The sequence below is a fragment of the Staurois parvus genome, unplaced genomic scaffold, assembly GCF_062004578.1.
Source record: "Staurois parvus isolate SC_StPar_1 unplaced genomic scaffold, SC_StPar_1.0 ptg000390l, whole genome shotgun sequence".
NCBI lineage: Eukaryota > Metazoa > Chordata > Amphibia > Anura > Ranidae > Staurois > Staurois parvus.
The window spans coordinates 6,625,803-6,653,376 of NW_028318186.1; the positions used below are offsets into that span (position 1 = coordinate 6,625,803).

Sequence of the window (27,574 nt, forward strand, 5' to 3'; positions counted from 1 at the left end):
AAATGAGTGCAGCTGCAAAGTGCACAGTCTATTTGGCTTTAGTAAATCAACCCCAGTGTCTTAAGTTGATTGTTTTCTTTTGTTGATTGTATTATCTTCCCTAAATACATAGCACAGACATGAGATTTAAATCTGACCTGTTTTATTATTGACTAGCAGGTTTTGGTGAAACAAGGTTGGCACCGTGTTTAATGTGACTTCACCATTCTCCACACAGATTGGGAATGTCAGACCTCATTTTTGTCACAATCAGGGATCAATATATTTATGTTTCATAGCATTCATGATCCAATTCCTGTATTACTTATAAGTCTTTACATATCATGTTCTCCTTCATAGTTCATTTATTTCATTGTGTTCAGTTTTACTTTTAAATGTGCAACTTTCACCAGTGTTCAGTTTTACTTTTAAATGTGCAACTTTCACCAGTTTTGAGGTCATGGGAACTTTCAATTACATTTCTACAAATCAAAAAAAGGTTCTCTTTAAAAAAAGATCAAAACCCAATCCAAAATGACTATTCATAGATTTACTGCCACTTTAATTCCGAGGAATTGCACAGATCTCATGCTTCAGTGGAGGAGTTGTGAAGCCAACACCTCCTGTAAGGTCCAGTTTTGCTCCAGGTGGAGCCTGAAAGGTGAAGTTTTGCAGCAGTGTTGTAAAGAAGAGGAACAGTTTCATTTTAGCCAAGGTTTCTCCAGCACAACTTCTCTTACCTTGGGAATGAAAAAGTAAAAAAAATTATTAAAATAATGATTAAGGAGGAATATTGACTTTTACAGCTCTAGGACATAAAACTTTCCATTACTGTGTCCATCTAGGTCTAATTGGGGACTTGTTCATGTGCCATCTCTTCACTCTTTGCAAAGTGGGTGCATTGAGGGGATTTGAGTACATTAAGGGGATATCACACTGTTAGAATCTAATCAGGGCTTTGAACTCCCCCAGCCAATATTTACAGAGCTTTTTTGCCTCCACATATCCTTTTATAACTATATATAACTGTATAACTGTTAGAACAAAAATAAAAAAAGAGAGAGAAATCACAAAGATCTTGCACAAAAAAAACTATTGTTATTAAATATTAATAAAAAACTATATAAAATACACTCACATAGGTGCAGTGTTTTGACAGTCAAGCAATCCAAAGTATAAACTAGAGCCATGGCCAACAGCAAAAGCTGCAGGGTTGATGTGCTGAGCTGCATTGTGTTTCTACTCACCTTCCAGGACAGCTTTCAGCTAGGTGGCTGTGTTAAATGAGACTGTACCTGCAGTGGGCTCCACACTGGAGCACACTTGAAGCTGTGGGAATTACTTGTATGTGTATATTGCGCTCTGTGGTCCTGGTTGTTAATGCAATGTGTGTCCCTCATTCCCTCTTTCTCAAGCCTGCAGCTTTTGCTGCCAAGCACGGCTCTTACATACTGGATTGCATGGCTTTCAAAACATAGTGTCTATAGGTCCTTGTTCCTTTGAGTACTTAACTAAAAAATGTATTTTTGCACATATCTTTGAACTTTGTTTAATTTTGTTTAACATTTCAGGCACTCCTTGTTGCTGTTTTTGATGAAAGCTGCAGGATCTCCTTTTCAACGGTCTTTCCTTGAACGTTCGTAGTTAAAACTTTACTTGACTAGTTCCCTCTTCAAGCTGCAAAGTGTGGATGGGATAAGCAAATCCTTCCCTGATGGTTTTTATATAACTTTTAAAACAATCTATTTTATTTCATGTGGGAGTGAGAAGCAGTAAGGTGAATACCCAATGAAATGGAAATCAGCTGGAGTGTCAAAGATCCATGTCCTCTAGGCATGGTAATATATCACTTTTGGGTAAACTCATTAAAGACTTTGGCCTAAACGTTGTCCATCATACCACTTCAGAAAACTGGACAGTATAAAATTACTAATTGTGGCCCCATCTGTAATCTTTGGGTTCTGTCCTCTGCGGACTTGGCCTGTCCTTCTTTTGCTCACAGTCATAGAGGAACCCTTGATACATTTGTAACAATTTAGAGTTTTCCCCTTTTATTTTCTCACCTGCAGAAAATGGTATAAAAGCTTCAATATTAACAAATTTTCCCTCTGAGTCCAGAAAATGCTGAGGGTAAAATTCTTCGGGCTTCTCAAAGTGCTCTTTGTCTCGTAGGACAGAATACAGTAATGGAATCACTTGAGTTCCCTGCAGAGAATAGATGGGATAGACATTTGGATGGATCATAAGTAACAGTTATTAGTTGATTGATCTGTTCAAGGTGCACTCCGATCAAAGGTAAAGATTAAGCACTGAAATAAGAAGGTAAAGGCTACCTATTGACTATTTAAAGTGATTGTAAAGTCTATTTTTTAATCAAAATAAAAAAGATGCTATATTTACCTGCTCTGTGCAATGGTATTGCACAGAGGGGCCACTTACCTCCTCTTCTGCATCCATAAACGCACACAGAGTGGTTTAGCCGCACACCTGCTCCCTTTTCACAGGATTCAACTGACAGCAGCAGAAGCCAATGCATCCAACTGCTGTCTGAGTCTACTGTGAGACCAGGATATGAAGCAAGAAGATCTGTAGCCAGGGACAGCACTAGATCACTAACAGGCTTGGGTAAGTGCTTGGTGGGGAGTATGGGGAACAGTTAGTGTGGAGTTTTTTTACCTTAATGCAGGGAATGCATTAAGGTAAACAACTCTTAGACTTTAGAACCACTGTAAGTCTTTTTATCTAGACGTTGCTTAAGTGCCCCAGTCCAACTTCTCCCTTTTATAAATAATCTGGTGACCTGGGAACCCTTTTTTTTTGGCTGTTTGTTATGCAGGACATCCATTCCCAAACATACCCACTATAGACTCCTAGATGTCTCTCAGAATGTTGGTGTATTCTAAAATCAATACTAAAATATTAGTCACAATCATCATGCTGAGAGAGAGTAATGGAAACCCCTTCACAAAAAGCACTGGAAATAGGAAGGGGAAGTAAGACCCCCGCAGTCTGTCCCCTAAATATTTTTGTATGCGAATGGGATATTCAGCCAACAAATCAAAGACATCTTTTTTGAGTGTGGCCAACAGTAGGTGCCAAAAATAAATTATAAAAGCTTGTTCAGTCTCTGGTGCATGCCAGCTTAGAAAAGTGACTGTCATCCAGAGGCGATATTAAAATCTGGAACAGGGAAATCTGGTACAGACACATGGATTTTGAAAGCAGAATCTGGGATGGATACGTTTTAAAGTCAGGTTCGGGTTTCAGGTCCTTCAGCTCAATGGATAGGAACAGTGCATCAGAGTTGGTCATTTTAGCTCCCAGACAGCAAGCCACATTAAAATTAGACATAGAAAAGAACAGAGCCTAGTGAACATGACGAGGATTGATCCTCTGAGCAGTTTGAAGTTATTGAAGATTCTTTCAATCCAAATAAAGGGTATTAAGCTAAATCATTCCTTCTAGAAGATGCCACCACTCTGAGTGTGAGCCTTGGTCTCCTATGGAATGATTTCTTTACACCAGCAAGAACTTTTTACTGAAGAATCCACAGGAGTGGTGTTCACCAGAAACATTTTTTTTGCAAAAGGGGAGGTGAAGGGGTGGACCAGAAAGGGGGCAGATAGGAAAGACCCCTTTAAGAGTCTTTTGTATATGCTTCTGAAGCTCATTCCCTTTCTTGGTTAGAGTGGTGATGGTGTTACAGTGGAGTAATCATTAGTGAACTGATATTAATTAGAAAAGCCTAGGAATCTCTGAGCAGCTTTTGAGAAGGAAGCTCTGTCTGTATCCATGGTTTTAATTAGCAAAGTCTAGGAATCTCTGAGCATCTTTTGAGGTGGGAGCTTTGTTTGGAGCCATGTGTGGACCCTGGGCAGTGAATATAAAACCTAGGAAGGGAACACATGTGAGCTCAAAAGATATATTTCTAAAGTTTAGTGTTAAATCTATTTTCATCTAATTGAAGAACTATTGTCTTGACATGCTCATGATAGTAAGGAAGATCTGAATAAATAAATACCCTCTAGACATAGCACATGAGTACAAATGTTTCTGAAAACATTGTTGACAAAATCTTGGAAAATGGCTGGGGCATTGCAGAGACCAAATATTTGTAGTGGTCATGTCAAATTCTGAAGGTAGCCCTCCATTCATTCATCACCTTTTTTTAATTCTGATGAGGTTATAGGCACCCTGAAAATCTAATTTAGTAAAAATGGATGCTACCTGCAGGTAATAACACTTTAAGATCCATGGAAAGGGATGTTTCTTCTTTACTATGATCTTGTTTAGACCCTGGAAATTATAGAGGGCGAAGAGAACCATCTTTATTCCTACCTGAATAAACAAAACTTATGATACAGACAGGATGGAATGGGGAGTCCTTGCCAATATGCTGCAGAAAACAAGATGCCCTCCTCCCCAGGACTTTATTCCTCCAAAGGTCCAGTCAATGATGGGCTAATGGGTGCATAGCCATGGAAGATACAACAGAAAAGTATTGACTAACCTTAGTAACACATAAAAAAGCTCCCAGACACATAGTGAGGGGCAATAGTGGCTTATTAAATACTGGCAGGGAAGACTGCCATTTAGGATATAGACCTGGAAAGGTTTAGCTGGAGGCAGAACAGGGATTTCACACTTCTACACAAGATCCCAAGAAAGTTTGATGCCAGAAACTGTTCCCTTGAACTGGATGGAAAAAATATTTCAGTATGCAAAGAGGAAACTGCACTGCCTAGGCTCTGGAGTTTTGGTGCAAAGTGCTTTGGAATTTGGTCATGGAAGGTGTTGGCATTCATGTGATCTTTCCTAGAAATTAATGTTAAGACAATAATCATATAGCTGTGGGTGATCTGTCTTGAGAAGTGGAGCCTGGACCAGTGCTTGTCCAAATAGCAGGGAGGGTATGGAAAAGACTTTGTTTCTGTCAGAAGGAAAGTTCCATTAAAGTAATTCAAACTGGGCTTGGAACTAGTTCAAAACACCTTTGCAGAACTGGGGGCCCCCAGAGGACATGATGGAACAGAATACATAGATGGCACATATAATAATGAACTGGCTGTTAGTACAGATACCAATGGGCAGGGCAGGAGATAAGGCCTGAGCAAGCATCTAAAAAATAAGTGTAGGGGCCAACAGCTGAGTGAGTTCCAGGAGGGTGTCAGCAATCTGTTCCAACTTCTCTTCAGGTTTTTTTAACCTGAAAAACAGGCCTTGCTGAAAGGCCTCAGTAGCGATCATGGCCTGAGCAAACTGTCATGATGGAGGTTGTGGACCATCTGTGTCATCAGGCGTATGTGAGCCCTACAGAGGGCCCAGGCACAAAGTCAAAGGAGCCACCCAGTGTTCACTAGAGCACTCTGAAAGGGATGATGGACTTTGATGCTGACATCTACCAGACTGCTGCCCCCAGTTACAATCAGAGTTGCACACTGCTGAGAGCAGGCAGAAAAGAAGTATCATACAAAATCAATAGACAAGATCATTGTAAGAACGTTAAAAGGACAAGGCAGGTGGAGAAAAAAGATCTTCAAGAATCAGGCAGGTATCAGGCCCGGGAACAGAGATCTGGGGGACAGCAGCTTGGGAATATATAGTCAAAGAGATCACTGATCAGGCAACCTAGGTAGTTTTTGGAGTTGTTCACAAGTTGGTAGCAAATACCTTTCATTTTTTTATATTCTAGTAATGAATAAAGGAAAGAATGCAATACTTACTTTGGGTATAAAGAATTCCTTGAATGTCACATCTTGAGTAGTGGCATGTGGAACACTTGTTGGCACGATATTGGCAAACCTTTGGATTTCATGGATAACAGCATCAGTATACGGCATTTGTTTTCGATGTATCAGGAGAGGCTCCCCGGAACCGATGACTTTTTGAATTTCCTTCTGAACATTTTCTGGTATTAAAAGAAAGGCTTACTTCAGGGGTTTTCCATTTTCCCTTAGGATACGTATATGTAAGCAGGTACAGTAGCTCTGAAAGGGGATTATCTGTGTTAAACTTTTATTGTTATCTAAGTTCTGATTTCTGTATCTTTTCCTGGCAATGCATTACCATGTAAGACTGGTATTTTGTTATTTGGAATGGCTCTGCTGGGGTGGTGGGACCTGAAAGGCAAAGGTTAACACTGCTGGACAGGTTTTCCTGGGCTTTTCAGGGGAACATCGCCCCATGCTGGTTGCACCATATAAATATAGGGCTCCTAGAGTTCCCAGGGGTGTAACTAAGCTCAGGGAGTCAAGATGTAGCTGTCACTCTACTGCTCAGCATCCCTTGTGGGAGCCCAGTTGGGGTTCCCAAAGGTCTGGGACTTACATGTACTTATGCTACCAGATTATGGACTTCTATGGACTCTTAATAGACTTTACTGCAAAATTAAGGTATGACTACCTCTTGGGGCACTACGACAGGGGCAGTTAGAGAACTTTGCCAGGAATGTGTGTTAGAATAGTCTTGGAGAACTGCTTCTGTGTTACTTTCAACTATTTTAGTAAAATAACTTTGGTATTCAGGTTAACTGTCTGAAGTCATAAAAGGGGTAGGTGGTTTCACTAACCTATGTTATAATAAAAATGTCACAGGCCCTAGTGGAACCTATGTATCATTACTTTAACACAATTATCGCCTCTTACCGAAAGAGGCATTATTAGCGCATATCATTGTCCTCCCCAAACCAGGAAAAACCCAAATTTTTGTCCATCTAATTACCTATTTCACTTCTAAATATGGACACCAAAATTTTTTCTAAGTTCCTAGCTATATGTCTTCAAGATCATGCTACATAGCTAGTTCACCCAGATCAAACAGGTTTTATAATGGGATGGGAGGTCCGTGATAATGCAATAAGAGCTTTTCATATAATATATTGGGCACATTATGGCCCAATCAGGTCCCTTACCTGTAGTACTTCTATCATCTGATGCTGAGAAGCCCTTTGAAAGGGTGAACTGGAGCCAAATTTGGGACATTCCTACCTAGTTCTGTGTTTTTTAATGACAATATTCCCTCCCAGTTTGAATCTTGGAGAGTGAAAGGATCTAGATAACTTCCATTTTGTATTATGTACACCATTTTAAGTATTAAGTTAGCTTTTTGCAGATATATTAGAAGTTTAATTAAACTGTTTTGGTTGTTCAAGGATGTATCAACAGAAGCTAACATGACCCTGACAATGTCTTTGTCTGGCTGTTTTCCAGAAAGTTAGCCAAAACAATTTGTACCAAGAAATGTATATGTTATGTTTCATGTAGTTAGCTCATGATGGAAAGTTACAAGTTACAGTTTTGAAACTCGCTCCCCCCTCCCTTATTATTATCTGTAGTCTATATAATCTTAATAATGTCTAATAAACTTTGAACATCTCTGAACATAAACTGCCGTTATTCCCGTGTTCAAGGGGTGTTCCCAGAATTCTGCTGATAAACCAGGAATCTCTCCACAGACCGGGGGTCTCTGAGGGGAAAAGAAAATCATTCCTTTCAGCTGGGGGCTCAGCCCGGGGTGACCACCCACCTCACTTGGTAAGTAAACCTTTTGTCTTTTTATGACTAAAAGCTCTTTCTTGCCTTGTGTTGAGGGAAGGTCTTGAATCATTCTGTATTGTCTATATAGACCCGTGATAACCTGTAGCTGCTTTTGGTAAGCAGACTTAACTCTTTGGTAGAGTTATAAAATAGTGCATTATAAAAAAAAAAAAAAAGTGTTTTTGGTAAACACAGATTGTTCTTTGGTAGAACACACTGTTTTTTGGTAAAACAGTGAAGAGATAACTTTTGGGAAGTTATCAAGAGGTTAATAAGTCTGTGGAGCAGATTCTGGTTTATCTGTCTTTTGCTTTTTCTTTCTGTTGCGTAGAAGTATAAGATAATTTGTTGTGTAGAACAAAATAAGATTTTAAGGTAAAATTGTCTTATCCACTGTCTAAATATGGGTCAAGGAGGTAGTTACCCACCAGGTCCCCCAGAAAAGGGAGAAAATTGTAAGGATTATGTTGCTAGAGTTTGTGGAATGGACTATTATTTAATAAATCCCTGGGTGGATTGTATGGCAGGCTGGACAGAAGCTATGGGGAGTACAGACCCATTCCCAAGAAAGGGGGCAAATGATCCTTTTCATACAGACATGATTAAGGGATTATGTTTGGGGGATAAACAAGCCTTTCCTTGGTATGAGGGGGACCCACAATGGGACCAAGTTTATATGAAGTAAGGGGGAGAAAACTGGTTAAAATGGTCACCGTATTGGGTTGATAATAGCAAGGGAAAGTTCAATTTGATTTTCTCTTTAAAACAAAAGAGGAAGTTGAAATTGGATACATTAAAAATATGCCAGGAAAAGCATCAATCTGAAAAGACATGCAGACCCAAGATTGGACTGAAAACAGTTCAGACACCAATCCCACCCCCTCCGTATAATATATATCCTTCATTAAGTGGTTTTAAAAATGCTGCTGATGATGATTTTTTGATTAGTTTGGGGATGATTACTCCCCAGCCTAATGCCCCTCCAGCCCCTGCTCCTGTCTCTGCAGCTCCAGCCCCTGCCCCTGCCTCTCCAGTCCCTGCCCCTGTCCCACTTCCCGTCCCGGATCTACAACCAATACAGCTAGGCCCCTCCACTAGACCCAAACAGATTATTAGTATAAAATCACCAGAAGAGGGTAGCCAAGTTCAAGGCATCCTTACGGAAAATAATGACAACAAAGGAGAGTTGGAATACGAAGAACAGGGACAGGTAAATATAATAAAATTACAGAAAGGATGGTCAATGGAGAAGAAGTGACACCAGTCATAGAAAGGGCAGAGATGTGGAGGAATTTAGAATGCAGCTTAGATCCATGGATAAGAAACTAGAGGAAAAAGAGAAGATGAGGGGGCCGTAGGAGGAAAGGAGTTGGCTATATTGACACTACCTTTTCTCACAGCAGGAGAACTAATTCTAAAAAAAACCCATAGAATTAGAAGATATTAATAAGATTGTTAAACATTGTCCCAAGCCTACAGTATCTCCTGGAGGTACTCTTGCTTATTTTAAAAAGGCATGTTTAGGACGAAGTTACACACAGGAAGATATGAGATTGATCATTGATGGTATTCTGGGAAATAATCCAGCTTGGGATTGGATAAATGTAAAAAGCATTAGTCACATAGAACCAAGTAATACACAGGCTACTGCCTATAAACTAAATACCACAGAAGGGAGAGAAATTATGTGGGAGGAGCTTGACACAGAATTAAAAAGGGTTTTCAAGAATAAGGCTTCCCTCCCTATTGCTACAGCATGTAAACAGAAGGTAGGAGAAACTGTATTAGAATTTTGGAAATGGTTGAAGGATGTCTGGACACAAGAAGCAGGACTGGCTCTAACTGGAGAGTTAAGTCCATTGATGATTCAGACATTCATAACAGGTCTTAAGCCAGAAGCAGGATTAGCCGTGAAGCAGCAGGTCTCTGACTGGGCAACTAAAACTGTTGTTGAGTTTCAGACCTCCCTTCACGAGAAGGAGGCAGCGGGATGTTTAGATATTGTAAGAAAAGAGAAGGTTAATAGTAGTAATTTCCAGGATGGTTCTTACAGGTTTGTACAAGATCTGAGGGCCATAAATAATTTGGTGGTTCCATTAGCCCCAATAGTGCCTGATGTGCCATCACTCCTTACCTCCATTCTGTCAGATGCAGAATATTTTACAGTGATTGATTTAACAAATGCATTTTTTTTGGTTCCTGTGGACCACCAGACGAGGACGCTATTTGTATTTATATTATGAAAATCGCCAGATGACCTGGTGTAGAATGTCTAGGGCTATGTAGATTTGTCTGCAGTCTACTCACTTGCCCTCCAGACCACACTGAGGTCCTGGACCCCTCCCAATGGTTCGGTCCTCATTATATATGTGGATGACCTATTGATTTGTAGTTCAAGTCAGGAGGCCAGTCAGGAGGATAGTTGGTCTCTGTTAGAATGGTTGTCAGGGAATGATCACAAAGCATCTAAAAAGAAATTGCAATGGTGCCAAAAACAGGTTGAGTACCTTGGTTTTATTCTAAGTCATGGTGAGAGGAATGTCAGTCACAAAAGAGCTGCGGCTCTCGTGGGTCTGCCCCGCCCACAAACAAAAAAGGACATGCTAACTTTTCTTGGTATGATTGGTTACTGCCGCCAATGGATACCTGATTGTTCATTCTATGATCACACTCTGAGGTCTGCCACACTTTCAGAATCACCTGACATTCTCACATGGTCAAATGAAATGGTTGATGCCTTTGTGTACCTGAAGAATGCTATGGTAACGGCCCCTGGTCTTGGACTACCTGACTATAAGAAAATGTTTCATCTGTATGCGGGGGAAAATTGTACAACCATGGCGGGGGTCCTGGCTCAGGAACATGGAGGCAAGCTCCGCCCTGTAGCTTTTTTTTCCCAAAGTAGTGCCAACTCAGGTTCAGGGCATGCCTGCTTGTCTGAGAGCTGTTGCATTGTGCGCGATTCTGGTGGAGATGGCTATTTCTTTCACATTGGGACATGAAGCTACCCTACACACCACACACCAAGTGTCCTTACTACTGAAAAACATACACACTCAACACATGTCAGCACAAAGGTTGAACGGATATGAAGTGATTCTTCTATCTGATCCCAACTTGATTATTAAATATTCTTCAGCAAATTCAGGTCCTACTCCAATTTTGAATGCCCTATTGGGGATAAAGGGGGAACAGGATGAAGTTGCACCAGAACACAATTGTATAACCCACATACAGCAAGACACTTCCCCGAGGCCTGACATGTCAACTGTGGCTCTTGATGAGGCCCCAGATGTGTTTGTAGATGGCTCATGTTCTAGGCCAAATGATAATACTTACTACCCCCTCAGCACTTACCATGCAGGAGATGCCATTGTGCAACTTCCTGACAAAATACTCGAGGCAAAGCCAATTCCATATCAGTCAGCCCAAGCAGCCGAACTAAATTGCCCTTACAAGAGCATGTCAATTATTTGCAGGACAGGATGTCAACATTTACACAGACTCCAAGTACGCCCATGGTGCTGTACATGATTTTGGGGTCATTTGGGAGAGAAGAGGATTTATTGCTGCTGATGGCAAAACCATATCTCACTCTTCTCTGATATCTGATCTACTCAAAGCCATACAGTTACCAAAAACACTAGCCATTCTACATTGCAGGGCACAGACAAATCGCAGAGATCATATTGCCAAAGGAAATGCATTAGCAGATAAGGTAGCAAAGGAAGCCACATTACAACAGGTGGCCAGTGAGCAGATGCCTTTGCTCACTTCAGGCGTCACAACTACCCCACATGACCAGATGTATGCAGATTTACAAAAATTTGCTACAAAAGTCGATCTAGCAGACTGGGATGGTTCTGGAGCACAACTAGATCCAGCTTCTGGTCTAGTGTGCTTAGAGGGGAAACCATGCATTCCCATATCAAGTGCCCCACTGTTCATTGCACAGTACCATGGTCTAGGACATAGAGGATGGAAAACGACATGTGAAACATTATTGCAGGATTTTTACATTACAGGCTTATCTAGGTTGGTGAAAGAATATGTTTCCAGGTGCATTACATGTATAAGGAACAATCCACAGAACCCAAAGAAATCACAACACCAGCATCTAGTGTACCCAACTACACCTTTCACCCATTTACAAATAGATTTTACCCACATGCCAAAAACAGGACAGAGGCAAGAGTTTTTGTTGGTAATGGTGGAGATGTTTAGCAGATGGGTGGAAGCATTTGTCACTAATAAAGAAGATGCACAAACTGTAGTCAGAATTCTTACACAGGAGATAATACCCAGATGGGGATGTCCGCTGCAGATAAATTCTGATAACGGACCAGCTTTTGTGGCCAAGGTATGTCAAGATTTGATAAAAGTACTTAAGATAGATTGGAAGTTTTATATTCCCTATCATCCTCAAAGTTGGGGTATAGTAGAAAGGATGAACAGGACAATTAAGGATAAGTTGAGGAAGGCCACTGGAGGAACCTATACCCACTGGAAGAAGATGTTACCTGCAATTCTAGCAGAGGTAAGAATGACACCTAATAAGACTACAGGGTTATCTCCTTTTGAAATATTAATGGGAAGACCGTTCCCCACTCCTTAGGCTAGACAGCCACTTATGTTAGAAAGAGGGGACCTTGACCTGGTACAACAAGAATATGTGAGAAAATTGATTCAAATTTTAGATAAGGTTGAAAAATGTTGCTCGCACTTTTTTTTATCTTTTCAGGAACCAACACACCTTTTCCAAGTGGGAGATGTTGTAGTGCTCCGCCAACTCGCTAAAGACAAGAAGCAAGGCTACCCCTTTGGACCACCTACTACGGTGATAGCGGTTACCAGAACGGCTGTTCTGGTGGAGAATTCCCAGTCCTGGATCCATGCTAGTCGAGTGAAGAAGGTGAACCAAACACCTGAGAAACATGAGATGGAAAAAGGAGGTGAAGCATGAGAGGAAAATCCTCGAAGAGCGGGTGAAGTCGGTGAGAAAGACCCTGAAGATGACATTCCTTACTGCCCCTCATGGTGCTTTGAAACTCTGGGTTCTATTGGGCACACTGACTGTGCTCTTTTTCCTGCCAGTATGGATCTTAACTAACTGTATTTATCACCCTGAGGACTTGGGCCTAATAAAATTCCTCTTCTGGCCGCTCCAGTTAAAATATTTTTGTTAATAAAAGGGAATGTAAGTATTGGTTTGACCAATATTACTTCTAATGCCACCATATCTTTTCCAACTCTGGGAGTCACTCAACTCCCCGATTGGTGTTTTAGACTGGGGAATACTTTCCACAAGGGAAAGGGAATGTGCTCTCAGTCCATATTAAACATATCTGATCCTGGAAGGAGGGATGGAACTTCTTCTGTGAAACTCTGGCAAGTAAATGGTAAAACCCTGAATGAAAGTTTAGAAGGGATACAAGATAATGTGGGGAAAACTATGTTTGGAAAACTTTTTTTTTATTTTACACTTGTTGTCACCCCTGAATTTCGCTCTGCAATACAAAAATTGCCGATCTCCTTGGGAAACAATACCTATATCTGTTGTGGTAAGATCTGTTACCCTTGGATACCGAGTAATGTCCAGGGCTGGTGCTATGTAGCCCAATTAGTGCCAATTATGGCAGCTATAGACCAAAAGGAACATCAGGTAAAAGCCAGTACATACCCAAAACACCAACTAACTCTGAGACCAGAGCTATTAGAAAACAGCTGGAGATGCAAGAATTAGCTATTGAAAGTATGAGTGCTGCACTGACAGGTCTGTGTGAGATGACAGAGGATTATGAATGTTGTACTTGGATATATAATACCACAATGACTGTTCAAGATTATTATGAAATAATAAAGCAACACAGGGAACAGGTAGATGGTTTGATGGAAGAAGCTAGAGCTATAGGAAAAGATGGATGGACTCCTTTTGATTGGTTAGGATCAGGATTTGGTTCCATCTTTTCATGGATGAAAGGTATCGCTGTAAGCATAGTCATGATATTGTTTTTTGTTTTATCTTTATATCTATGTTTTAAATGCTCATTATATTGCATTGCTAGAGCTACCAAGCCACAAAATACAAATGAAGGTTATCTGGCTATGTACAAAAAGATGAATGAAGTAAAGAATTGAGATCATGTTCATGATCTCAGAGGGGATTGAAAGGATCTAGATAACTTCCATTTTGTATTATGTACACCATTTTAAGTATTAAGTTAGCTTTTTGCAGATATATTAGACGTTTAATGAAACTGTTTTGGTTGTTCAAGGATGTATCAACAGAAGCTAACATGACCCTGACAATGTCTTTGTCTGGCTGTTTTCCAGAAAGTTAGCCAAAACAATTTGTACCAAGAAATGTATATGTTATGTTTCATGTAGTTAGCTCATGATGGAAAGTTACAAGTTACAGTTTTGAAACTCGCTCCCCCCTCCCTTATTATTATCTGTAGTCTATATAATCTTATTAATGTCTAATAAACTTTGAACATCTCTGAACATAAACTGCCGTTATTCCCGTGTTCAAGGGGTGTTCCCAGAATTCTGCTGATAAACCAGGAATCTCTCCACAGACCGGGGGTCTCTGAGGGGAAAAGAAAATCATTCCTTTCAGCGAGCAGCCCTCAGCCTTGGAAAATTTGATCTCTTAAATCTTTCCAATATGTGTTTGTTGTTTTCAGCTTACATTAAGGGCTAATTCACCTTATGTGCAGTCACAGACATTTTACTGCATTGTAAAACATTTGTCACCATCAGGACTTACAGAAATCAATTCTTTCCTATGTGTCCCATTCACACTGCAACTCAGCCCAAGGCTTCGCGACAGCATCCTGCAATAAAATGCAGACATACTGCATTTTATAGCAGCACGCAATCCCGAAAAGCATAGCAATGTTCATCAGCATTGCACTGCCGTACATTGTCATGAATGAAGTGTACTTTTGGAAATTTCAAATAAAGTTTTTACAAAACAAAAAATAAGAGGGAGCCATGTGAAGAGTAACCACAGCTGGGAACAGAATGCTGCTGAAGCACTCTGTATTACTGTGTGAACCTGGCCTAAATTAAATCAGGTTATGGTCACTGCTACCCAGATGTTCCTTTATATCAACCTTAAAGGGTAAGTTGACCTTTCATAACATGTTACACCCATATGCAGAGTGTAACATGTTACAACAATTCCCTCGTTGACAGCTAGTGGGGGATCTTCTGTTCTCTCCCCCCCCCCTCCCCCCCAAGCTGTCAAATTTAAAAAACTGTGGCCATTGAAGCGCTCTGCCCCAGTCATTGCAGCTCTTTCTCTCTATGCAAGATGTTGAGTCTCCACCTCCTCATTAACAAAATAAATCAATCACTTGCCTTGTATTTCTGGGTATTTCATCATCAGCAGGAGGCCCCATCGGAGAGTGGTGGAGGTTGTCTCCATTCCAGCAACAAGCAAGTCCACCACCAGAACAGTTAGGTTTGTATCATTGAAATAGAACTCTGGACTTGGCTTTTCCTGAAATTCATACAATTTACAGTATATTATTCATATTTGCTTTAGCTCTTATCTAGGAAAGGATTTCCATCAGTAGAGCCTGTAGACTTGCAATCTTTGGGGCTCAAATATCCCCCCTCCCACAACCTGACTTGGTATATTGTAACAATGTGTAACAAAGAATTTTGATACAAGACCACTTTGATATAGAGGAGAGTAAAGTGATTGTAAAGGATCTAAAATAAAAAACATATTACACTTACACAGAGATTAAACAAATCCGCCTACATAAAATGTACCTGTTTATCTACAGCCATCTGTCCCCCACATTCATTCAAAGTGTAGAATTTACACAGGATCTCTCAGCTCTGAAAATCAGGGGGCGGGGAGCTGAAGTTACACTCAGGGAGAAGAGCTCTGAGAGCTGATTGGAGGAAAGGGACACACCCCCTTCATACAGCACACAGGAACAGAGCTGAGGCTGTCAATCACAGGCTGTGCCCTCCCATCACCTTTTATTCTCTTGGTGTCAGGAAATCTTGTATGAGGAATGAGGCAGACAAATGACAGCAATTGCCCTGGATTGAGACAAGTACACACTATAGAGGGTTATACTTTGTTCATATTTTATGTCTGAGGTTTACAACTACTTTAAAATACTACCTTACAGACTTTGTGATGCACTGACTGGCAGGGTTGTGGATGATGCATGTATATATCAGGGTTCCCAGCTAAACATGGTGAGGGGCTTTAGGATTTGAGTATGTGTGTTTTCTTAGATCCTAAGAAGCCCAGCTCTGGGTCCTGGAGGCTGTAGGTTTTGCAGAAATGGGTGCAATGAAGCCTTTATTTCTAGGCACATCTTACCCATTATCCAGACCTCATTCATTAGTCTCTATCTCCCCATCTCCCTCTCACTACTGTAAGAGCCCACTGTCTCTCTCTCCCCATCTCCCTCTCACTCTCTCTAGAGTAAGAGCCCACTTTTGGAGAAAATGGCTGACTGCTCACAGAATAAGAACCAATATGTGGGCCCCGCTAGTCAGGAATTGACCTATGTCTAGTTAGATCCTGGAGGCTGTAGGTTTTGCAGAGATGGGTGCAATGAAGCCTTTATTCCTAGGTCCACATCTTACCCATTAGCCAAACCTCATTAATTAGTCTCTCTCTCCCCATCTCCCTCTCACGCTCTCTAGAGTAAGAGCCCGCTGTTGGGGAAAATGGCTGACTGCTCATAGAACAATAAGAACCAATATGTGGGCCCCGCTAGTCAGAAATTGACCTATGTCTAGTTAGATCCTGGAGGCTGTAGGTTTTGCAGAGATGGGTGCAATGAACCCTTTATTCCTAGGTCCACATCTTACCCATTAGCCAAACCTCATTAATTAGTCTCTCTCTCCCCATCTCCCTCTCACTCTCTCTAGAGTAAGATCCCGCTGTTGGGGAAAATGGCTGACTGCTCACAGAACAATAAGAACCAATATGTGGGCCCCGCTAGTCAGGAATTGACCTATGTCTAGTTAGATCCTGGAGGTTGTAGGTTTTGCAGAGATGGGTGCGATGAAGCCTTTATTCCTAGGTCCATCTCTCTCTCTCTGACTGCTGACAGAACAGTAAGAATCAATATATGGGCCTCGTTAGACACAGGAATTGACCTATGTCTAGTTAGGGGCTCAGACAACATGTTTTGTTTGTTTTATGCTATGGACTTGTGGTACAAAGCCCTCCTGCATTGAAATGCGTATGTTTTCTGCCTTGCTGAACAGAAGTGCAGGACAAACCTGCATGAACTATTCCTGGATTTCCCTGTCTTATACATGGTTTACTGCTGTCACTACCAGTTGAGATTGTCCCCCATTACAACTTTAATGAAAATAGCAATTAAAAACAAGTAGGTTCTGTATGAAATGACATATACCTCCTTTTGTCTGACAAGGAAGACATCAATTAAATTCCTCTGATCATTGATATCCAGCTGATTCCTCTGCTTGGTGAAGGTTTCCCTGACAAAAGTGTGCATTTCCTCTACATTTGGTATGACTTCTCTGTGACTTCCAGGCAGCCATCGAACCAGAGATGGATATGCATTGTACAACTAAAAGAAGAAGCTTGCAGTTAGGTTTCTGACAATGTTAACGAATTGTATTCTGTGAACAGAATATATGTATATGTAATTTTTAATGCAAGCAGTGTAAGCACCCAAATTTGTTCTGGTGTCAACCTCTTACCGTCCATGAACAGCAGTACTGGCATATAAGCGGAAAAAGCAGTACAAGACACCAATCAGTTCATGTGCTGACAAGAAGTATGATGATAGTGTAGCGCCCTGCCCAGAAAGTTAGGCTAAATTTAGTTTTTGGCTCCTCTGTATTTAGTGGAGTATGTTTTTGATCTGGTTAGGTTTTCCTAAGGTCATTGGTTAATTTTTTCTGTCTGACTCTGGATATGATGAGGAGGTCCCCAAAAGTTGGCAATGGAAGTAATAAATGTTTGAGAGGCTGGGGCAGAGTGTTCTTCCTCTGTTAGAAGGGTTCTTTTTCTCCTGGAGCTGCTGCCCCTGGGAGGCAGATAATAGGAGACAAATGTTGCAGTTCTGGGCTTCTGTAGGTGCTGGACTGAAGACCTGGAGAAGATTACCAACATATTTTTTGCTGAAGGTCACTGCTCTGAAGTCCTGGTCTGGAGGAGGATCTTTTATCTCCCTCACTGAAGAGTGTTTTAAGGATGCTAGGTGACTCCAGGGGTATTGTGAGTAAGATCTGGGAATGGGACTTATATGTGTGCCTGCTACTAGAAGGATTTGTGCCATCCTATTGATTGCCAATATCGGTTTGGAGTATCCTGGACCCCCTACCCTTTCTCCTGTGCAATATATTCACACAAAGACATTCCCTAGAGTAGACTGAGCCTGTGTTGTTGGTGTGCATTGAACTTTGTATGGCAGCCTCTATTTTGGGAGAACCTGTATGTTTCCAGTGGTACATTAGGAAGAGAGAGCAGAGTGACAGAGAAATGAGCTCATCCTTTGCCGTTTCTCCTTTCACTGTCCTATCACATGCTAGGGAAGGTTCAGGACAGTAGGTTGAATGATTCTGGTCATCAGACTAAGAACATCTAGCAATAAAGAAAGGAATGCTAGGAAAATTTCTGAATGAAAGCTGAATATTCCAGTAAAAGCGGGTTTTGTTATTTGATCTTTTAATGGGCAACTCATTTGTATCTTGTCATTTGTGGCTGTAACTCTGCTTTAAAAGATGCTTCAATGGAAAGGGAAGTAGCAATGTGAAGATCCAAAAGTGGTGACAGCTTAGCAGTGGTAGGACAATTGCAGTCAGGGTAGTTTTCCTAATCCTATAGATGAATTGTTCCAGTTTTTAATGCCACCGTGCAGTGGTTCCATAGATACATGAATGTTGTCAGACGTAACTAAACAGCTGCACTCCTCTTATTATGAATGTTAGGTGTTATTCTCATTATCTGTTCTTTTGTATGTATGGACATTGCACAGTGGCACTTCTCTTGATCTTCCTGGTCAATACATGGTTTCTCTTACTCCCACCTCCCTTTTGGCCAGCAAGTCTAATTTTGGCAACTAAAATAAAGACGGAGTTTAATAGGCCGGAAAGCTATTTAGTTGATAATTGCCTAATATCATCCTGGTGTTTTGGGGATCTCTTGGTACTGGAAAAAAATGTATCTAGCAAAAAGACACCTAGAGCTGTGTACTTTATGCACCTTGGGCCACCTTACAAGGAAAGGTGAACCAACAGTATTATGTTAAAATGTTGCAGTAAAAATAACCTTACCAAAACCATTGGGGAGCCAACAATCCTGATATTATCATTGATTATTGTCAAAAGCCTCCGAACTTTTGGATCGTCATATTCAAAGCGATGACCAAGCAATATAGATACAATGATATTGGCCACAGCAGCATTCATTATCATGGTGTTTTCAAATGGTTTTCCTGGAATACAGGTAGATATATTACTAGGAACTCAGAATTTAATAAACATATGTAATTCTAAGCAACAAGAGTGAAAAAGTTAATGTAAAAGTTATAAAAATAGGAAAAGGCTGCCTTATGTTTGTTGAAGTATGAACAATATCCCTGTAAGGTTCTAGAAATATACTGTGGTCTGCCACAGATTTGTGGATGTCTCTGGATGGACACTGCTGCATGCAGTCGACTTCTGCCAGCCAACCTAGTCTGCAGAAGGACTTAAGATGATGAGAGGAACTGCTAATGGCTCCGTTGGTTCATTGGGCTGGGGAGGGCTTTGTGGGCAGTCAATTCTTTCACTGAGACTATTCATATTTTCAATAAAATGTACATTACTCTCCTAGTAAGTTGCTGTATGGGTACCATGAGTATATAAGGCGCCCCTTGGATATTAATGCTACATTCAACAAGGAACAAGCACAAAATTAGATTTAATATAGAGATACACTAGTCAGCTCTGCTTCCCTGTTAACAGGTAGGAATGAGTTGGACTGCCCTGAAATCGGTCAACCTTTTTTTCTGGCGAACTTTAAAGAAGTCCTAAACCAAACCCCAATAAAATCAATGGGATCCAAATCAGTCAAATTAAAAATGCCCATTTTCTGGACTAATAGGAGGTGCCAAAAAAGCACTGGAGGTAGGAACTGCCCTGGGGATCACGTACCAACTAAAAAACATTAAAACACATTTTATTCAGCCAGTGGGTACCACTGCCTATATTTGAGCAATGATAAACCTGCTATCCCCACCCCTTTGCTTACATGGTGAGGACTCCTGGTGATGTCAGAAGTTCCTAGGGATGCAGCAGGTGCAAGCACCCACTGCTTCCTTAGGAACCAGTGGCAGCAGGAAACTTATCTGGAACTAGACACCACCTAACAATACACGTTTCTAGTAAGGAGTTTATGTATACCTTTATAAAAGAGGAATCACCCCAAGAAAATGAGGGCAATGTCAATGAAAGGGAACAAAGGAAGACACAAGGAAGACACTATCTTCAAAGACATGCTGGTTGGTTAATTGACTCCTGTCTAAATTGGCTCTAGTATGTGTATGTATGTGAGTTAGGAACCTTAGATTGTATGGCCCTTGAGGGTTAGGGACTGATGTGAATGTAATATATGCATGTAAAGCACTGTGTGAATTGACGGAGCTATAGAAGTACCTGAAATAAATATGAATTTGTGACAAGTCTGAAGATTATGAGCAGAAATAGGTGTAGTATGGCCCTGCCTTCTGGGCATATACAACATACAGTATGTGAGAATCTACAGAAATAGTGAAAACAGAAGACAATGTTAAGTATATGGGATTGTGTAGATGGGTGTTATAGTTAAACATTACCTCTTGCATTTGAATGCAGTGCTGCTCAACACCTGCACTCAAACATATACGCATCTTATCACGACCTGCTGTGTCTAAAGAATTGCCATGAAAATCAGAACAAAAGAAATGCAGTCTCATAACTGCCAAGCACATTACACCACTACTGACCTTCATAGGCTTTAAAAATCTTGTTTAAACTTTGGCACTCTTTAGTGATTTTATCTTCTATTGTTCTCTTCCCCACCCCTAAATCTCGCAGTGTAGAAAGAGTAAATCTTCTCATGGCTTTCCAGTTATTACCATTAGAAAATGTAAGACCTAAAAGAAAAAATAAAATACATAAATAACATTTTATGTTTAAAGAGCAATTCCAAGTGAGCTGCTTAAAGCTCAAATGAAGCTTGGTTTTTAATTACTGTAATGTGGGTTGCAGGGTGCATAGACAGTAATCAAGATAGGTTTTTTTTTTTACAGTGTTATTGTGCTCAAAAATAAGGGTAACATGTATTGCACTGTGCTCCACTCAACAGAGCTGATCAGGAAATATTTTGGACCACCACTCAACATAGAGCATAACAGTGTTCCAACCATAGTGATAATGGTCCACCCAAGCAGTGATGTTGATCTCAAGCATGCTGCTAGCATAGGGCATTTTAGCCCTTGTTGCAGCATAAATATACAGTAAAAAAATTTTGAAAATTTAGTATTCTTTATAAAGCCTGTCTACATTATAGAAATATAAAATGAACTTTAAACTGTCCAGCAAATTACTCCGTTTACGTTAATCTGTAATCTACTACAGCCAGAATTTACAAAAGCTATTTACAGTGAGGAACAGAAGTATTTGAACCCCCTGCGATTTTGCAAGTTTTCCCACTTAGAAATCATGGAGGGGTCTGAAATTCCCATTGTAGGTGCATTCCCACTCTGAGAGACAGAATTAAAAAAAAAAGTTCAGGAAATCACATTGTATGATTTTTAAAGAATTTGTCTTGTACTGCTGAACACCTGAGAAAATCAGTGTTAATATTTGGTACAGAAGCCTTTGTTTGCAATTACAGAGGTCAAACGTTTCCTGTAGTTCTTGACCAGGTTTGCACACACTGCAACAGGGATTTTGGCCCACTCCTCCACACAGATCTCCTCTAGATCTGTCAGGTTTCGGGGTTGTCGCTGAGCAACACGGAGTTTCGGCTCCCTCCAAAGATGTTCTATTAGATTTAGGTCTGGAGACTGGATAGGCCACTCCAGAACCTTGATATGCTTCTTACGGAGCCACTCCTTGGTTATCCTGGCTGTGTGCTTCGGGTCGTTGTCATGTTGGAAGACCCAGCCACGACCCATCTTCAATGCTGACTGAGGGAAGGAGGTTGTTGCTCAAAATCTCACAATAAATGGCCCCATTCATCCTCTCCTTAATACAGTGCAGTCATCCTGTCCCCTTCGCAGAAAAGCACCCCCAAAGCATGATGTTACCACCCCCATGCTTCACAGTAGGGATGGTGTTCTTGGGATGCAAATCATCCTTTTTCTTCCAAACATGACGAGTGAAGTTTAGACCAAAAAGTTCTACTTTGGTCTCATCTGACCACATGACTTTCTCCCATGCCTCCTTTGGATCATCCAGATGGTCATTGGCAAACTTCAGACGGGCCTGGACGTGTGATGACTTGAGCAGGGGAACCTTCCGTGCAATGCATGATTTGAAACCATGACGACATAGTGTTCTACCGACAGTGACCTTTGAAACTGTGGTCCCAGCTCTCTTCATGTCATTGACCAGCTCCTCCCTTGTAGTTCTGGGCTGATTCCTCACCTTTCTTTTCATCAGTGATACCCCACGAGGTGAGATCTTGCATGGAGCCCCAGTCCGTGGGAGACTGACAGTCGTCTTTAGCCTCTTCCATTTTCTAACAATTGCTCCAACAGTTGATCTATTATCACCAAGCTGCTTGGCAATTGCTCCATAGCCCTTTCCAGCCTTGTGGAGGTCCACAATTTTGTCTCTGGTGTCTTTTGACAGCTCTTTGATCTTGCCCATGGTAGTAGTTGGCGTCTGACTGACTGTGGGGTGGACAGGTATCTTTAAAGAGCTCAGACAGGTGATACTAAGTTAGATTAATGAGTGGAGTAGAGGTGGACTTTTTAAAGGCACAGTAACAGGTCTTTGAGAGCCAGAATTCTTGCTGTTTCTTAGGTGTTCAAATACTTATGTTCAGCAGTGCAAGACAAATAAATTCTTTAAAAATCATACAATGTGATTTCCTGAATTTTTAAAAAAATTCTGTCTCTCAGAGTGGGAATGCACCTACAATGTGAATTTCAGACCCCTCCATGATTTCTAAGTGGGAGAACTTGCAAAATCGCAGGGTGTTCAAATACTTCTGTTCCTCACTGTATATTTAAGTTTAAGGTCCGGCCTTCTGAAGTCACTGCTCAGGTGGTTGCTTACATGGATTTTTATAAATGATTGACCTTTTATAAATTTACATTTAAACTCCTGCCCACGTTAAAAAATAAGTTTTTCGCACCTCAAGTAAGCAACTGTGGTATATTCAGACTTCTAGCTTTGGTGTGCTTTATGTAGAGTAAAATAGTAACTATACTCCTAGGATGCAGTGCTGTGTCTGACATCTGGCACCTGGGAACGATCATTTTTTTTTTACACTCATCCCTCCCCCTCGAAAAATGTACTGAAAAAACAAAGTGGTGCATTAGGGTTGCCACCTTTTCTTCAAGCCAGACCTGAACACTTTAGTGGCACACTGCAATTGAAAAATGTATATTATATATACACACACACACATATATATATATATATATATATATATATATATATATATATATACACACACACACACACACACACACACACACACACAGTATTTTGTGATTAAATAACATTCTAAACATATAGAGTTAATCACAAGAGTCCCACCTTACATCAGAATTCACAGAATTCCCCTTTACATGTGAATCAGCAGAATTTCCCTTTAGATCTAAATCTGCAGAGGTCTCCTCTGATTGATTCACATCTGAATCAACAGAATTCCCAATTTACATCTGAATCCAGAGTTCCCCATCTGGGTGGATTCGTCTTTAACGTTGGGATCTTTCCCTAGCCTGGACCAGCTGAGTGATGTCAGCCAACAGCAGACGTTAACATGCTGTGAGCTGAAAACGGGTCACAGGAGTGCAGAACGAGCTGCACGCCTGTAGTCCATAGAAGTACAGTCAAATGAGCTTTGGCCATACTTCTCCTTTAAGCTTTGAAAATGAAAGATAGAAGCTGATTGGTCATCATGTACATACGCTCCAAATTCTGTCTGCTCCATTTTTTAACAATTCCCTTGTGTCTGTAGTGCAGGGGTTAGGAGTTAGGAGTGCATGACACACAAAACACAGGCCACTTTTCAGGGTACAACCAAATTGACTACCTCTTCCAAGTCTATAATTCCCCCACCCCTCAAGCCCACAGTACAGCATATCTGCCCTAACATCCCTAAATCCCCCCTCATAGTCCATGCCCTCAGTACAAGCTCCCCCAGCACAAGCTCTCACATATTTTCTCCCATACCAGACTGATCCCCCTCAACACAAACCCCTCAGTACAGTTGGACCCCCCCAGTACATATCCCTCATTACAGACACTCTCCAGCACAAACCAAATCCACCAGCACAATCAGATTCCCACCCCCAAGCACAGACCCCTCAGCACATACCAATCCCCCCTGGAGCAGACCTCTCAGTACAGACCGACTCCCCCCAGCACAGGAACTTCAGCACACATTGACCCCACATCATAGAGAGACCCCCAGCGTAGACACCTCAGTACAGACAGAACCCCCAGTACAAACCCTTCTCCAATATCCTCCTCCCCAGCCCACCTTCTTATTACAGACTCCCATCACCATAGTACAGACCGTGTGGTACAAACCCCTCCAAGTACATACCCCTCGGTAAAGAACTCCCCCAGTATACACCCTTTAGTACAGACACCCCCTTCCCTGTTCAGACCCCTCAGTACAGAACCCCCCAAAAGAGATCCATCAGTACAGAACCTTCCCCTCAGTACAGACAACCCCCCTCCCCAGTACAAACCACTCAGTACAAAATACCCCCATTCTCCACCACTAGAACAGACTGCTCAGTAGCAGAAACTTTGTCTTCCCCCTATTACAGACCCCCCACTAATAGAAAACCCCTTACCCACAGTACAGACCCCTCAGTACAGACAACCCCCCACTACAAACCTCTCAGCACAGACATTCCTACTCCCGTGCATCCCTCCCCAGTACAGACCCCTCAGAAAGGACATCCCCTATTGCCCCCTCAGGTGCAGAACCCTCAAAAACAGATTAACCCCCCCCCCCCCCCGGAACCAGAAGTTCTGCTCTTGGCTCTGTCATATGGATGGAGCAGGGGAGAAGATTTCCTCTCACACTGAGCTCCCGCTGTCACTGTAGCAGTAGCTGTAGACTCACTAGGGGTGTAATGAGGGCCACAGTACCCCTGGTGAGTGGGCAGCAGGTGGGGACTGCAACCTCCCCATCTAAGTGCCCACTGCTAGAATGGCTTATCATTGCATCAGAACAATACCATAAAAATGGGGGTCTGTTTGATCTACAACCTTGTCAAGTCACTATTAAATCTGACCACATGATCAGTGCGTACTGCAAGAGCTACAGTTTTCTGCATGTTAATCTGGTCATAAAATAGAACACCTAATAATGTATACCTACCATGTTTCTTGCCTATATCGATAAAAACTGGCACATGTGGTCTTCCAGAAAACTCCTCAGCATGGTTGACCAGCGCGTCTTTCACTGTCTCATAGCCACACAACACAACCATCTTCTGAGGTCCTATCTGTAGGCTGTACACAGAACCATATTTTTCAGCAAGCTGCAAAAAAAAAAAAAAAAAAAAAAAAAAAAAAAGGAAGAAGATCTAAAATTAGTAAAATATGGCTAGAAATAGCTAAATATTTAAAGTCTAACCCTGGCCATTTTTTTAACTGCATCTTTAGTGAGCATCTGAGTAATAGGAGCCTATACTGCTTCAATATACAGTAGTTGCAGCCAGCCACGGAATTAATTGAGTTTAGAAGCACCAGGGACAACTATGAATATAAAAAATGACATTACCCTTGAATTGAAACCTTTGAAGTAACTGACATTTTGACAACCTTTTTACCAGGTCCCTTTACTTTAGTAGCCTGAAGCTTATATTTCCACCTATTTTTAGCTCCTATTTACTGGTGTTCTCCCATGGTCTATGCATCCCTTCAATTTTCATCCCCTTTACATTGATAATTAATGGAGCCCCCCCATTCCCAATAATACCTTATGTACATTGGTGAACAGGGAAGGACTCCCTGATAAACCCCCTTTTTATAATAGTGGACAATACAAATACCCCACTGGTGGTCACTGGAGAGTGCTCCCTTATATCATTAGTCAATAACACCTTAAATTGGTGCTCAGTGGAAGAAAAAAAGGCCCCCTTTAGGATTACAGTTGGGGGGAAAAAAACCCTAATGTTGGTGGTCATTGGGAGGAAGACTCAACTAAAGCAAATACTGTAATGTCAGCAGTTACTTTCTGAGAGCAAAGATGGTAGGAGACACTCTGCTGGTCCCATCACTGTCTATGCCATAACATGTTCACACTGGAATTATGTCATGGTCAGAGGTCAGGCTCGGGGACCAGAAGCTATAGCAGTAGAGAGGCTCCCCCTGACCAGCAAGTTGGGGTTCAAGCAGATGCATAGTCAAGGAACAAGTGAAAGGTTAGTAACAAGTGGTAATGACAGCAGGAATGGCAAGAGCAATATATTGGCTGCAGAGAGCACAATAATCTGGCAAACAGGAAACAGGAAGTGCAAAGGCATCGCTCCTCATGGGAGAAGCAAAGGGTTAAAGGTTCAAGACAAACAAGGTTCAAGGCAGGATCATTCAAGGAATTGTCCAGGGAGCTGTCCTGCATTCCAGATGGCTGAGGAAGAAGAGTTACTTCCAGACACAGCAAAGGTCCCTGGTTCAGATCCAGGTCCTGAAAATGTGGGTACATTTGGGATGGAGAACAATCACCCAGGAATTGTCTACAGCAGAGGTGCTGGCTATGTCCCAGTAATGGATGGTAAGATAAGGACACCATGCAGGGATCTGCCATTCAGTCAGTATGGTGATAATTCTGCCAATAACTGATAACCTGTCAACTCTCTTTTTCTTAGAATTCTCAGAGACTCCATAAGGGAAATTTCCTTACAGAAGTTTGTGGCTCTGCCCACTCCAGTATACTTTATTCTGTAATAAAACTGGATTCTACATTTAAAAAAAATAAATAAATAAATCGGTGAGCATAAAGCTATTTACATACACTTCATGCATAACCACACATTTTAAAGTCCAAGATCTTACCTCGTTAAATGTTATATAGGGTTTATTCATATTTATAATGAGCATATTTCCAATGATAGGCAAACATGGTGGTCCAGGAGGGTAATTTGGATGATTTTTCTTCTGACTGAACAAGAAAAGTGCCAGGAAAACACAAGTGATAACGGAGAGGACAATGGTAACTGGATCAGCTAAATACATGTCTTCAAAAAACCTGAAGAAAAATAAAAATTAGAAACTGAACTGAACAAAAAAAGCCAAGCAGAGAAGAATCAAAGAATCTGGGGGGATGTACTTTGTATCAGTTTTATTATTAGACATGTTCCTTGGCTCACCTGCTCAGCCAATCACAAGTGATGTACTGGTAGAAATGTTTACAGATGACACAGACATTATACTCTCTCTTCTCTGTTTCATCGCTAACATGCTTTGGAGAAAACCCCCATCTGCAGCTTTGCTGTTGCGAATGTGTGAGTTAGTGCTGGATCTTGTATGAAAGAGTTCTCTGTGGCTACCCTACTTGTGGAGGGATGTTAGAGGTGTTGCTCCTTTTGAAGCACGATGGCTATAGCAGGGGGTAAGGAGTGTTGTAATGAAAGGTCTTTAAAACTTCCAACTGTTAGAAACCTTAAGTTTATTTCAAAATGTGTGTACAGTATATATAATGTGTTTCGGGGGTTTGACCTCTTCTTCAGGGCTTAAGGATTGGAAATGTAAATCAGTAAACAGTTCAGTGTGAAACCTGGATGGGATACCTTAGCAGAAGTCGAACCTGTGCTCTGTTTTATTGTGTGCAGCGGTACCCCGTAGAGCCAGCAATTCTATTGGTCCCTTGGTCTTTTCCC

General features: G+C 41.3%; 1 protein-coding gene across 2 annotated transcripts; it reads right to left on the reverse strand.

The window, feature by feature from the left end:
- On the reverse strand, nt 1-26,930 carry LOC149455656 (cytochrome P450 2K1-like). Of its 2 annotated transcripts, none has more exons than XM_089686052.1 (9): nt 26,751-26,930; nt 25,072-25,234; nt 20,498-20,647; nt 18,807-18,967; nt 16,919-17,095; nt 14,880-15,015; nt 5,703-5,887; nt 2,043-2,184; nt 1-719 (listed from the first exon to the last, which is right to left on the reverse strand). In XM_089686052.1, the coding sequence occupies exons 1-9, from the start codon at nt 26,928-26,930 to the stop codon at nt 541-543; spliced, it is 1,473 nt and encodes a 490-aa protein (XP_089542178.1). In that variant the 3' UTR covers nt 1-540. The 2 variants fall into 2 exon arrangements, with proteins under 2 accessions (XP_089542178.1, XP_089542177.1); XM_089686051.1 differs by having other exon boundaries at nt 14,880-15,021.
- Nucleotides 26,931-27,574: the final 644 nt, after the last annotated feature.

What these genes read in the sequence shown, in the direction of transcription:
- LOC149455656 (XM_089686051.1), bottom strand. Translation starts at nt 26,930, where the DNA reads ATGTATTTAGCTGATCCAGTTACCATTGTCCTCTCCGTTATCACTTGT. An exon ending in CGATATAGGCAAGAAACATG is followed by an intron (nt 20,648 to 25,071) that starts GTAGGTATACAT and finishes TTTTTCTTTTAG; the next exon opens with GTCTTACATTTTCTAATGGT. An exon ending in TCCTTGTCAGACAAAAGGAG is followed by an intron (nt 15,022 to 16,918) that starts GTATATGTCATT and finishes TATGAATTTCAG; the next exon opens with GAAAAGCCAAGTCCAGAGTT.